The sequence below is a fragment of the Neolamprologus brichardi genome, chromosome 20 (assembly GCF_056152115.1).
Source record: "Neolamprologus brichardi isolate AB-2024 chromosome 20, ASM5615211v1, whole genome shotgun sequence".
In the NCBI taxonomy this organism is placed as follows: domain Eukaryota; kingdom Metazoa; phylum Chordata; class Actinopteri; order Cichliformes; family Cichlidae; genus Neolamprologus; species Neolamprologus brichardi.
Window position 1 is genome coordinate 25,444,590 of NC_142123.1, and position 12,065 is coordinate 25,456,654.

Genomic DNA, 12,065 nt, shown 5'->3' on the forward strand with positions numbered 1-12,065 from the left:
ACAAACAAGTCATGGTAATTAAAAGGCCTTTATTTCCTATTTGTTTTTACAGAACTGTTAACACATATGATAAATTTGTAATAAGTTATTTGGTTCCCTTGATAACTTTATAAGGATCCCCAACGTTTGTCCACATAAGGGTCAAGAGGAGTTTGTGAGCAACGTTTGTGTCCAGTCAAGGGCTAAAGCATGCGATCCACAGTAGGCACAAGTACTGACATGAACACGCGCACCACGACACTAGACACGAAGAAACACGGCTAGAGGACACAACCTGACTGTCCTCTGATGCTTTAAAAGAGGATGAAGAGAAAGAGGTGGAAATAAAAAGGGAAAAGAAGAGTCTTGAGAATACAGTTGCATCAGGGATGAGGGGTGGAGGACTAAGCGCTCAAGAGGGGAGTTTGGTACGCTCCTGCATGTTTGGCAGTATACAGTATGTCCATGTTGTAAACATGAAGGCCGGCATTCTTTACGCTCAGCAAAAGCAGTTTCAGTGGAGAAATCAGTGAGCCTGCTTCCTATTCAGCATCATGAAACCGACGGTGCATGGTTGGTTACACGTAAACGAGACAAAGACGCAATGAGAAAGCAAATGTGACAGAGTTTGGTGGCACATCTCTATATTCTACATTAAAGGCATACATCACAAAAAATTAAATGGCAGAAGAAGTGATTACACATATGCACAAGAATACAAAGGAGAAGTACAGCGAGTAATAGAGGAGACAAGACATCATGTTTCAAAGTGGCGTTTTTACCCGCTGAGAGGCTCCTCTACACATTTTGACAAGGTGGTAAAAGATCTGCTGAACTTTGGATGGTTTCCCTTTTTAAATCCCAGCGTTTGCAGAAAAATCGAATAAAACAAACAAACCACAACTGTGTGACCGGTGCTCTTTCAGCTGTCTGCACAGCTGAAAGAGCACACAGCTTCAGATGCGGATGTGCATAAAGATATTACACAGTTACACAACCAGTAAGAGAACAGATTAATTTCCAGGTTTAAAACACAACTAAGACTGTTGTTTGACCATTACAGTCAAACGCACAAAGATGCACATTTACGAATGAGTAATGTGTCCCATGCATGCAGACCTGTACTGTATATTGTATAATCCAATGCTGTGGTTTTGCACCGTGTCTGCTAAAGGGCATACACCTCATCTTTTTTTCCCACATACCCAAATACACACAACTCCCAGTCCCCCATAGAACTTGTCCAGCGGTCATGCGACTGCAGTGACCCGAGCAGTAAAAGGTACTAAAAAAAACCAAAAATATATCTCTAAAGTGTGCTATAGGTTTACCTGTAATCACCTTTGCCTCATCATCTGAAGTGTTTGTCACTGCTCTGCGTGTACTGTTATTGTGGCTTTGCAGATTCAAACAGTGGTGATGAGTGAAGGCAACCGTAATCAGGTAGTGGCAGTATTTTTAGAAATGCGCTGAAATTTTGTGTTTAAATTATTCTCAGTGCATCATTTGGTCACAGTCTATAGCGTTAACGGGACAGTGAGTAAAAACTATATTGCATTAGACAATGTGTAGCGTCACACAACACACTGCAGATTGTTGCCAGAACAGATGTGGCAGTTTGACAGATCTGGCAGGATTGAGGTGAACTTAAAGGAATAGTTCCACACTTGGAAAACTTGCTCATGCTCTTGCCTATTATTGATTGGCTGACTCCACCCCTGTGTCATTGTTTGTTTTTCTTTTTTAAGTATAAAGCTCAGCACAAAGACTGGAAAAAGAGGTTGCCTCGCTCGAAGTAAGAAAATATGCCTACTAGCACCACTAAAGCTCACAAAGTAACACATAATACCGCTGTTTAAAATGTTCAAAGAAAAGAAAAGAAAAAGAAAGGAATAAAACAAACTAGGGGAGTGTTTTTTTTGTTCCATCAACAACTGATTTTAGGATGACTAAATAACACAAGCTTCATATTTTAGTGTGGACTGTGGAATCAGTCGTCTTTTCAAACTCTCTGCAAACTGGCAAGTCATTTCCCAAAATGTGAAACTATTTCTTTCGTTTAATTTTACGTGCATGACATCAAAATGATTTTTTCTGCCATGTGCCTGTGAAAATCATAACTCTGTGCATAGTTCTATGGGAGGGATTCAGGTTTAAAACTTGGGTTCCACTATTAAGTTTCTCAGTTTTTGATCTCATTTTTGTTGCTTGAGCAGTTTGCTCAAATAAAAAAAATGAAAAGAAATAAAAAGAAAACAACAAAAACAAGGGTAACTTCTTATTAATTGTACATGTAGTCACCAGTACATTCTAAACTCTGCTAAACTGGAAGAAGAGAAACTAGAAGAGTGACCCAGTTTGGTTCATAAATTGCACTCGGCCCAAGTATAGAACACGCTCTTGTATATATATATATATATATACATATATATATAATTCTTAGCGTTATTATTAGAATCTATTGTGATGTCATATCTATTATTTATACTATCAAAACAAGGCATATACATTACTAATCACAATACTGGAAAATCAGCTACCTCTATGAAACAAGGACATCAACAGCTCCGAAAGTAGAAAAAGACACACTCACTCTACTAAACTCACAACTGTTCCCAATGCTCACATATACATTAAATTGATTTTTGCCCTCTTGATGAACAAAGACCTCTGAAAGGAATGTAAAAGAGAAACACTGGCCAAGGAAAATGAAGACATGTCAGATTTTTTTCTTCATAAATAAACTCTAGCTACTCAGCTGAGCTCTAAAGAGTTAGTGCTTGAGTTTTATGGCTTTAGTTTTATCTTATTCGTTTATCTTGTATACATGTACACGTATTGTATAATAAACACAGCAAAAGAGACACAGCCGTGAAGTATTTCAGGTCATTTAAATAGAAGAGAAAAGTAAAAACTTCCAAGTAAAGAAGAGACAAAAAGGGATTCCAAGTCATTCGCGTTCACTGGAATGGAACTATTTGTCTTTTGGCCCCAGGAAATGTATTTTCTATAAAGATATGATCCAACAGACATCTTTCTTGGTCAGTGCTGGCAGAAAACTGACTCCTACAATCCACCTACAAATTGCACATTTATTCAGCCTTTTCTAATAAGTTATTTCAGAATCACACTGTGTCAAATCTGCTATTAGAAACTGCTTATATCTTAGACTTGGAGATCCCCTTTCCCCAAACATTAAAAACCCTAAATACATTTTTTGAAATAAAAAAAAAAAAAAAAAGCAATAGCAATTAAAATTCAGAAATGTGTCAAATATTGGCCTTCAGAAAGGTGCTGAAACAAAACAGATGGCAGATAAAAATAAAAATAAAAATTCTGATCACACAGAATTAGATAGCAAGCATGCGGCTACATTTTCATCCTACATGAACTCACACACAGTACTGGACGACACACTTGCTTAAGAATTTCAGGCGTGGAAAGGATCTTATTAGTAATATTATTCTAATATCTGTATGACATTCTCTCCAGTGACCCTCATGGAAAATAAATACACATTTGTTTCATTTTAGAAAATATACAGTGCATCTTTTTTTCCCTTCGTCGTGTTATTAAAATGACAAATGACACCCATTTACGTACACGAGATATTTTTGCTTCGTCTCTAAAACATGCTCTTATGTACAGTATTTTGTATAAACATGCAGTATCAACGTGTATGAACTATGTATATAGGCAAAACTACACACCAATGGGTTGCTTGATTGCTTCCGTGTTGCCTTTTCTTTAGTGTTGTTTTCGTTAACTGAAGAAAAGAATGATGGGACGTGAAAAACTCAACTCCTGTCAAAGTTTGAAAGAAAAACGTATGATTTCCAACATTCATTAAATTCCCAAAAAGCTGTGGTAATGTCTCAAAAGCCGACTGCATTTACTTTACATTGACTTATATTGCACATAGTTAATGGGTAGCTTTTGCCGTTGGTGCTTTCAGAAAGCAGGATTTGCTTTTTTTGTTTGTTTTTAATTTTTTTTTATTCATAGCTAGCTCAGCAAGGAAGTGTATTGGGGTCCAAACACTCTACACATATCAGGAGCCTTTTCTGCTTTATTCAGTCCTGATGAGTTTGGGTTTTGTTCATTCCCAATATTTCTCTTGAACAGAATATTACTATACAAATATAGAGAGCCAAACTTGTACAGCCAAAATATGCACAATATCATATCATTCTGAGACATCTGTGTTGGGCTTGTCAAGCTGAGGACTGTGGGTACCTCATGTATGATTCAAGCTGCAGGAGACCAGGACTGTAGAAGTTTTTAGACCACAGAAACTTAAAAAAAATATTTTTAAGGTGTGCCCTGGTTCAGTTTATAGATTTGGACAAAATAAGCTAAAAGGATTTGATTTTCAGCAGGACTTTTTACTTTAAATAATTTTTTTTACACAACACTTTGGCTCTCTATACTGGACCTAAAACATTCTGTTAAGAAATGCATTAAACTGAAGGATCTCTCTGTTATTATCAGGTTCATTTATATGAGGAGACCCGTTTGGCATGCCACATGGTGCCACAGAAAAAATTCAATCTCACAACATTTTATCACAGAAAAACTACACAGATCAAAGAACAGTTTTACCACAGAACAGAAAAATACCCGATAGTGCAATTATATTCAACAGTTTGGTAAGCTGTGTATAAAATACACATGGATCAGTGCCTTCTTCCAGACCACACCCTCGCAATCAAGTGAGAAATATAATATCCAAACAATTAAAACGCATACGCAAAAAGCCGAGGCAAAAAAGAAAAAGCAACAAAAACAACAACAACAAAAAAAGTCAATCACTGTCTTGCTGTCTGTTTGTTTTTCTTTATTACAGCTAGCAGTAACTACTAACATAAATGATTAAAGCTCTGGTTTCTAAGTACTTAAATGTAAGATTTTGATTTAAAGTGCTTAAGGAATAAAAATGTTTGAAGTCAAATAGAAAAAAAGGAACTGAGATAAAAGGAAAAAGAGATTAAAAAAGCAGGGGAAAGAAAGAAATGAAGAGAACAACACTGCTAACTGGAAGGCGTCCCTGGTAGTTGAAAATTGCTTATTTTGTTATTTGGAAGGCTTGTCTCCTTTATGACTGTAAGACGGTTATAGGGATTCCTTTGAAGTAAAACCCTTGTGTCAAGTCCATGACTAATGGCAGTAGCACTGAACAAGTGAGATACAGAATCAGAGGCGTTGGGAGGGGAGGTGGTAGACTGCAGGCGGTAATCGACACCTTGTAAATATCATGTCATTGGTGCTTGGAATCAGTCTTTGTTGTACCTGCTCTGGTATTTCCACGCTTGTTGTTCCGATGACAGATGCAGCCTTTTTGCACGGTGGAAAAAAATATACACAAATACCCTTTTTTTTTTTTTTACTTCAAATCCATTATTCCCTCCCTCTTCCCTGACACACCACTTTAAGGATAAACTAACACTACTCGTGAGCCTTGGGTCACTCAAAAAGATCTTGAATTGAAGATTTTTCTCGTCTACTTGAGTATCAGAATAATAATAACCCGTTTAGAAAAAAAGGCATGGAGTTTCACTTTCCTCTCAGTTTTCCTGAGACGATGGGCGGAAGGGTAACTAATCAAAAAGGCAGTGTGTTTGTGGGTAACTGGATATGTGTCTATCCCTACTTTGCTACCCACCTCTAGGAATGTACTTTAAACTAACAGAATCATCTAGTATGATAACTGGCAGGTGTGGAACATGGTGCACAATACACCTAAGGAATGAACCTGCTTGTGTTATTTCTCTATCATATGGCAGTATAAAGCATTTTATTATTAAGCTCTATTCTAAGCAACATGTGTCACTAAAGGGAAAAGATAAGAAGTACAATATGAGTGAATGTTGTATGTTTTATCCCCTCTATGACCAGATTCCCATATAGCACTCTTACCCTTCTTCATATTCTACTATGTATTCTTATAATATAATGGAACCACAACCCCAATACAAAAATAGATCTAAAGGAAATCAACGGAGCATCCGTCCATCCTGTAACTTATCTTCTTTTTTTAGTGGCATGATTTTATATAACATGATGCTTTTTTTAAACTATATTTCCCTTCATGTCAAATGGTATCAGTGGATCTTTTGAAGGGTGGCAGTGGGGAAGGAAGGAGGAGGAGAAGGGAAAAAATGTGGAGAGGGGAGCAGATGTGCAGTTGGGGTGTTTGTCTGGAATATACACTGGGAAATGATGGGAAATGCATGGGTGGGTGGGTGTGGAGATTGTGTAGGTGGGTTTACTTCTTGGCATTCAGGGCTGCGAGGGCGGCATCCACCTCTTCCTCTGGCTGCAGTGGATGCCACTGGGCAATGGGGCGACGGGGGTTGGCCATCATGTCGGACCAGTGTTTCAGCCCAGCCCCTGAGGACTTGGTTCCTACCAAGATCTTCCCAATGGCATCATTCTTGCCAATCTTGTCGTAATCCAGCACTGTGATCACAGCTTGGATTTTCTGGGAGAGCAGGAAGAAAGGATTACAAAATCTGAAGTAGACTGTAGAAATCTGACGTTACTGGGAGATGTTTTAATTGGTTACTGGTGTCAGAAGCCTGGGGGGTGTTTATGCTTTCTGCAAAGTATGAGCAATGCTTAGTGTATAGCGTCCTACAAACCACAGACAGTCATCATATACAATGTTTTTGGTGCTAAAGTACATATAACTTCTATTTTATAACATACAGCAACATGTGACAGTCATGAAAAAAACATTTTCATCATAGAGTTACATGACAACTTTCTTTTTCACATGATAAAAATATATTTGCATGGTCAGTGGTCACTTTGGTCACAAGTGATAATAAATGGGTGTTAGTGTGGTGGTTTTCATTGTTTGAATAAAGTTAGATGAGAATATTGAAATCACTCTTATGTCTGTACATGAAATATAAGATGTCCAGTACCTCCAAAGCTCACTAATCATTGCACTGATCCCACTTCTTGTGTACTCTACTTCACTACAACAGCAACTTAACTTAAAGACTCTACATTAGGCTATGCTAACTGGCTGTAAGTGGTAGTCTCAAGTTTACCAGATAGATACAAGCATGGCGTTAATCTTCCAGTTTATAAAAGCAAGAGCATTGCAACAATAAAAAAGCAGAAATGGATCATGAAGTTTTCTAATAAATGCCACTATAAGCTACCAGTCATACCAGACCCAAATAAGGCTGCTGCAGGAGAACTCAAGAGTATATTTAAAGCCAGAGTGCATTTTTATTACTCATGAAATTCTCTTTATATTTGCAAGAGATGGCACTACACATTGATTTACACCTTATTTCAATAAAATACTAGAATGACTTTTAAATTTTTGTGATCATTACCATGAGCTGAAAACTACAAGTACCATCATAAATTTCATGATAGACCTGAAAATTAGAAAGCCTGTGTACACAGGTGGATTTACATACTCGCTTAACTGGAAAATACCACATCATGTTCTCATAAAATAAAAGACAATTTGGGATAGTGACAATTTCATATAAATATAACTGCCACACAGTCGTTCGTGGTATGCTTGATCACAGATTACTTGATAGACAACATTTATATAACGCTCGTTAAACAGCATGTGTTGACAGGATGCAGTGTTCATTGGCGTAACTTTGTGCTGAACATTGGGGGGGGTAAATTTCCAGATCTCTGGGTAAATTCCCAGATGATTAAACATGCAACTATTTTGCTGGTAATACCTGAAATGAGTAAAGAAAATCAACAGCCTATTTATGCAAGATAATTCATAATTTTATTGGGGGGGGGGGGTTATATTGGTTGGGTCTGATTAATGGGGGGGTCATAACCCCCCTGGAAATTACACCCCTGGCAATGTTACTCTTCTGCACCCGCTAAACATTAAAGATTTGACAGGACTATTCCGCATCCTTACCTGCATTTGCTCAAGAGGGATCTCAAAGCTGAATGACTCATTGTAATAAGGATTCAAAGTGTTCTTTTTCACTGTCGTCTTCTTCTTCTTCAGCCTCTTTCCATTCTGCAAAAGGTTGATTTTCACGTATGGATCTGAAAACAAAAACAGAGGAAAATCACGATAGAGGCTGGCAGAAATCCCTCGCACATGCACGCTTTAGTCGCACTGCTTTAATGCACCAACAGATGGGGCCAACGCTGAACCCAGAAGACGTGAGGGTTGCTGCATGGTGAGTACTGCAGCGTCAGCACGTGAGCAGAGCAGAACCAACCTAATGGCTGTGCTCACATGCTCTCTCCTCCGCACAATGCAGTTTGCTACACCTAAATGTCTCTTTGCTCCAAAGAAATTAATAAGGAATAAAATATTTAAGCTTAGTACAGTACATATATATATAAATAAATAAATATATATATATATAGAGGAGCCCACCTGACAATCCACCCACATCCATTTTCTTGAGGTTCTTGGCCTCCAGAATACAGATGGTGAGTTTGCCGGCAGTGGGGACATAACGCAGGGAGATGCAAATGTCACCCAGCTTCTCCGGCTGTGAGGACGAGGCAGGAGGAGAGAAAGTTAAAGCAGGTCTGAAGCAGAACCTTTTCTTTGCACAAATACAGAAACTGTGTCATTTATATAACATTTTAAGTAAGCATGTTCTTTAAGAATAATTCCTGCTGTCATTACTTTATTTTTAATACTATCTATATAGCTGATGTATCCAAAGTCAATAACATATCAGCAAGAAATAATTCCAGTGGAAAAGAAGCTCTGTAGCATCACAGCATACATTACTGCTGAGACATAGGAAGAAATACAGAAAAGAAATTGTAGCTATGCTATACTGGTTGGAGGAGAACAAAAAGGGAAAGACCAAACTCTTGAATGAGCTGCACAAGAATCCCAGAGGGAAAAAAGTATTTTGTTTTAATTTATGCTTAAAGTGGACTTTTATTAAAGAGCTTTCTTAGAATAGCCTTTTAAAGAGGCACCCGTGTGGACATACAGCAGGTTTTTAAAGAGTGATATCAGCAGTGTGATAGAGGTAGTAACACTCTTCTTACCTCTTCTTGATCTGCACTGTCCAGGTCTCTCCACTCCTCAATTGGCTTTGCCAAGTCAAGGGTGTTCATGGGTATTTTAATCTCTCCAATGACGTCATGCTTAGAGAAGCGATCAAAGTCATAAACGGACATTACCAGAGTCTTCCCTCCCATCTCTTGGAATGGTATCTGAAAGATAACAACCCATTTACCTATTTTACTAATTTAAGTTTAATTCAACCGCTAGCAATGATCACACATTTCTAACGGTTTATGACAAAAGATACTTGATGTATAAAAGATCAGATAAATCTAGACCAGACCAGTATTGGCTGTTGCCCCTGGCCTGGAGCTCAGAATTGTCTAGCTTCATAACATGCCGCTTCAGCACAGCTGCCTGTCCCTGACTTTGACAAAGTAAAGCGGAGTTGTTTTCACAGAGCTGTGTCAGCACGCAAAGTGCACCAGAGGTGGCCCTCTCCTTTAATTTGATTCTCTACCATATTCTCCTTGTCAGACACCTTCAGTGTGTCTGCTGCTTTTCATCACTGTTGAAAAGAAATAAGAAACATAGTACCTGCTCAGCTCTAGAGGACAGAAGAGGGAAATTAGAGGAGAAACTGACTCTTATCAGGACCTGTCCACATATCAAATGACTTGACATTCATGTTGTTTTACTAAGTAATTAATAAAGGCCATTTAGCTTTTGCTAGTAACTTACCTTAAAGATAAAGGTCTCATTGAATACAGGATTCAGTGTTTTCTTGTGAACCTTTGTGTCAAACTTTTTCTTCTTGTCTGGGAGGACAAAGACTTTCACGTAGGGATCTGAGGTGCCACCACTGTCCATGGAGAGGAGATCAGCGGCTTGCAGGATTCCCACAGTCAACTAGGGAATAAGAAGTTATGCAGTTAAGGCAGGAAAGGCTGAACTAAAACTAAAAACACAATTTTGGTTTCATTTTTATTTTGGCAAATCAACTAAGAACTACTACACCAGAAGATATGCTAAAAAGAACATTTAGCATGTGATGCTTCACACATTAGTAACTACTCACAGAGTCTGCTTTGAGTTCATTTTGACAATAAAATGTCAAATAAACTACTCAAGCACTTGCCTTGTTCTCTTGGAAGTCATAATCAATTGAGTACTGCAGCTTCCCTAACTTTTCCTTCTCCTTCACTTCCTCTTCTTTCTCATCCCCAGTCAGTCCAGGTTCCACATCATCTTCTTCATCATCGTCATCCTGTGGTTTCTGCAGTGACAGAAGGGGGGGACGGGCGGCAGAAAAAGGAGTGAGATGACGGTTCAGCGGAGCCATCTGTGCTGAACACCAAACCTTGGGTATCAGCAGTCGGGTTAGTCACAGCACCTACCTGCCACTTACCCCCGTGTTACTAGTGCAATCTGCTCATCGATGACCACGGTTGCAACCTGACTTGATTTCACTATTTTTTGGGTGACACCATTTGCTGTTTTTTTTCATGAGCACTACGAGTCTTTTAAATCTGCGTTAATCAAAGGCAGGGAACTACAAACTGTTGTACAAGTGTTGTTTCAATAGAAGTGTATGTTACGTAAAAGACTAAGAAAGAGGGGCAGAGAGAGATTAAGATTAAGGAGAGAAACAACAGAATAAAAGCAAATAGAAAAGGAGTGAACGAAAAAAAACAGGAACAACTTACATTGCAATGCAATCTAGTACAACAGCTCTGCTAAACCGTTGGAAGGTCTCAATTTCACTTCTTAAAGTCACTGTAAAATCTCAAATTAATATGACTCACTTGTGTAGCTACCAGTAATAGTGATATTACAAGGAGTGGACAAAAAAACAGAAACAGAGCGGGGAAGAGGACTTTTACTTTGAAGGAACAGCATCACACAGGTAGCTGCACAAATCCCAAACATGACTCATTCCAAATGAGTCATATTAAGTTGTTTAAAAAGTCTGGAAAAATTGTGATGGCGTATCCCACACAGAGTAACGCCGTATCAGCAACGAAGAGCCAATGTCAAAAGCAAGCACGTTAAAGGATATCATGGGATGCTTTTCAAAAACAAGTTAACATTTATTACAGAGCTGCTGCATTATTGCATTGCAGTGCTAGGTGTCCTTGCTATTTAGTCCGCTCCGTGTACAGTGTTTCCAACAGAGGCTGAGTGTCCTCACTGAGTGAATGTGAAGGACAGCGCTATCAGGCGTAGATGTGATTTGATCAAAGCACTGACGCAGTATTTACTGACACTTCTTGAAAAGCTCTCAAACTTGCTCAAACCGCGGTGATATTGGCAGTCTGGCAATCAGTTTACTGTAAGCTAGACCATATTAATGTCTGGCATTTATCTCCTCCTGACAACCTTAAATCCCAATAATATGTTTACACTGGTATTGTTGTTATGACTTTGCTTCAATTACTGTACTCTGGGCTGACTGCTGTAACTAAGTGAATGATTGAAAGATTTCATAATTTATTCCAGAGTCCAGATTTTCTAGCTGATGCAAATTATTGTCCCACTTAATCACACGCCAGAACAACATTCAGCAGCTTACTGACATTTAACTGCTCCTGAGATAATCAGGGCATGATGAAGAAGATAATTCAAATCTTCTGTTATCGTGCATCTTGCTTTTACATTACACCCAGTGACTCTTCAGGGTCCCATATCTTTAGAGGCGGTCACGACTAATCTAGCTAGAGCAATTTGCTAAGATATGAATCTTAAAGTAAACTTTCATTTTGCTATAAGATACTGGGTAATCTCTCAGCGTGGCCTCCTTTTCTACGGCTCCCCTCCTGAAAAAACACTGACGTCTTCGTGAGATCCAGCTACTTACTGATCTGGAAAAGGAACAGGGCATCCACACAGATAATGCATACACTACCGCGCACACTCACTACACAGCATACTGAACCCCACCATACCCGCACGCACGCACGCCCTTAGATGCATACAACGGCATGTTAGGACCATTCTAAGGGGTACATGATAACTTGAGAATTGGGAGAAAATTCTGTGATTTGTAGAACTGTGCAAAACACTTGAGCCATCCCTCATTTCTTGCAAAGTTTTTCTTTGGATT

General features: G+C 38.7%; 1 protein-coding gene across 6 annotated transcripts in view; it reads right to left on the minus strand.

The window, feature by feature from the left end:
* Positions 1 to 12: 12 nt before the first annotated feature.
* The window catches only part of LOC102790759 (synaptotagmin-2-like), a 65,261-nt gene continuing 53,208 nt past the window's right edge, over positions 13 to 12,065 (minus strand). For 5 of the 6 annotated variants that reach the window (XM_006794233.3, XM_006794232.3, XM_006794235.3 and 2 more), the window contains 6 exons: positions 10,101 to 10,238; positions 9,704 to 9,871; positions 9,004 to 9,171; positions 8,369 to 8,486; positions 7,895 to 8,028; positions 13 to 6,460 (listed from right to left, as the gene is read on the minus strand). In XM_006794233.3, the coding sequence (XP_006794296.1) occupies positions 6,245 to 6,460; positions 7,895 to 8,028; positions 8,369 to 8,486; positions 9,004 to 9,171; positions 9,704 to 9,871; positions 10,101 to 10,238 (942 nt within the window). In that variant the 3' untranslated portion in view covers positions 13 to 6,244. The remainder of the gene's footprint in view (positions 6,461 to 7,894; positions 8,029 to 8,368; positions 8,487 to 9,003; positions 9,172 to 9,703; positions 9,872 to 10,100; positions 10,239 to 12,065) is intronic. The other variant, XM_087833999.1, reaches the window with a different exon arrangement.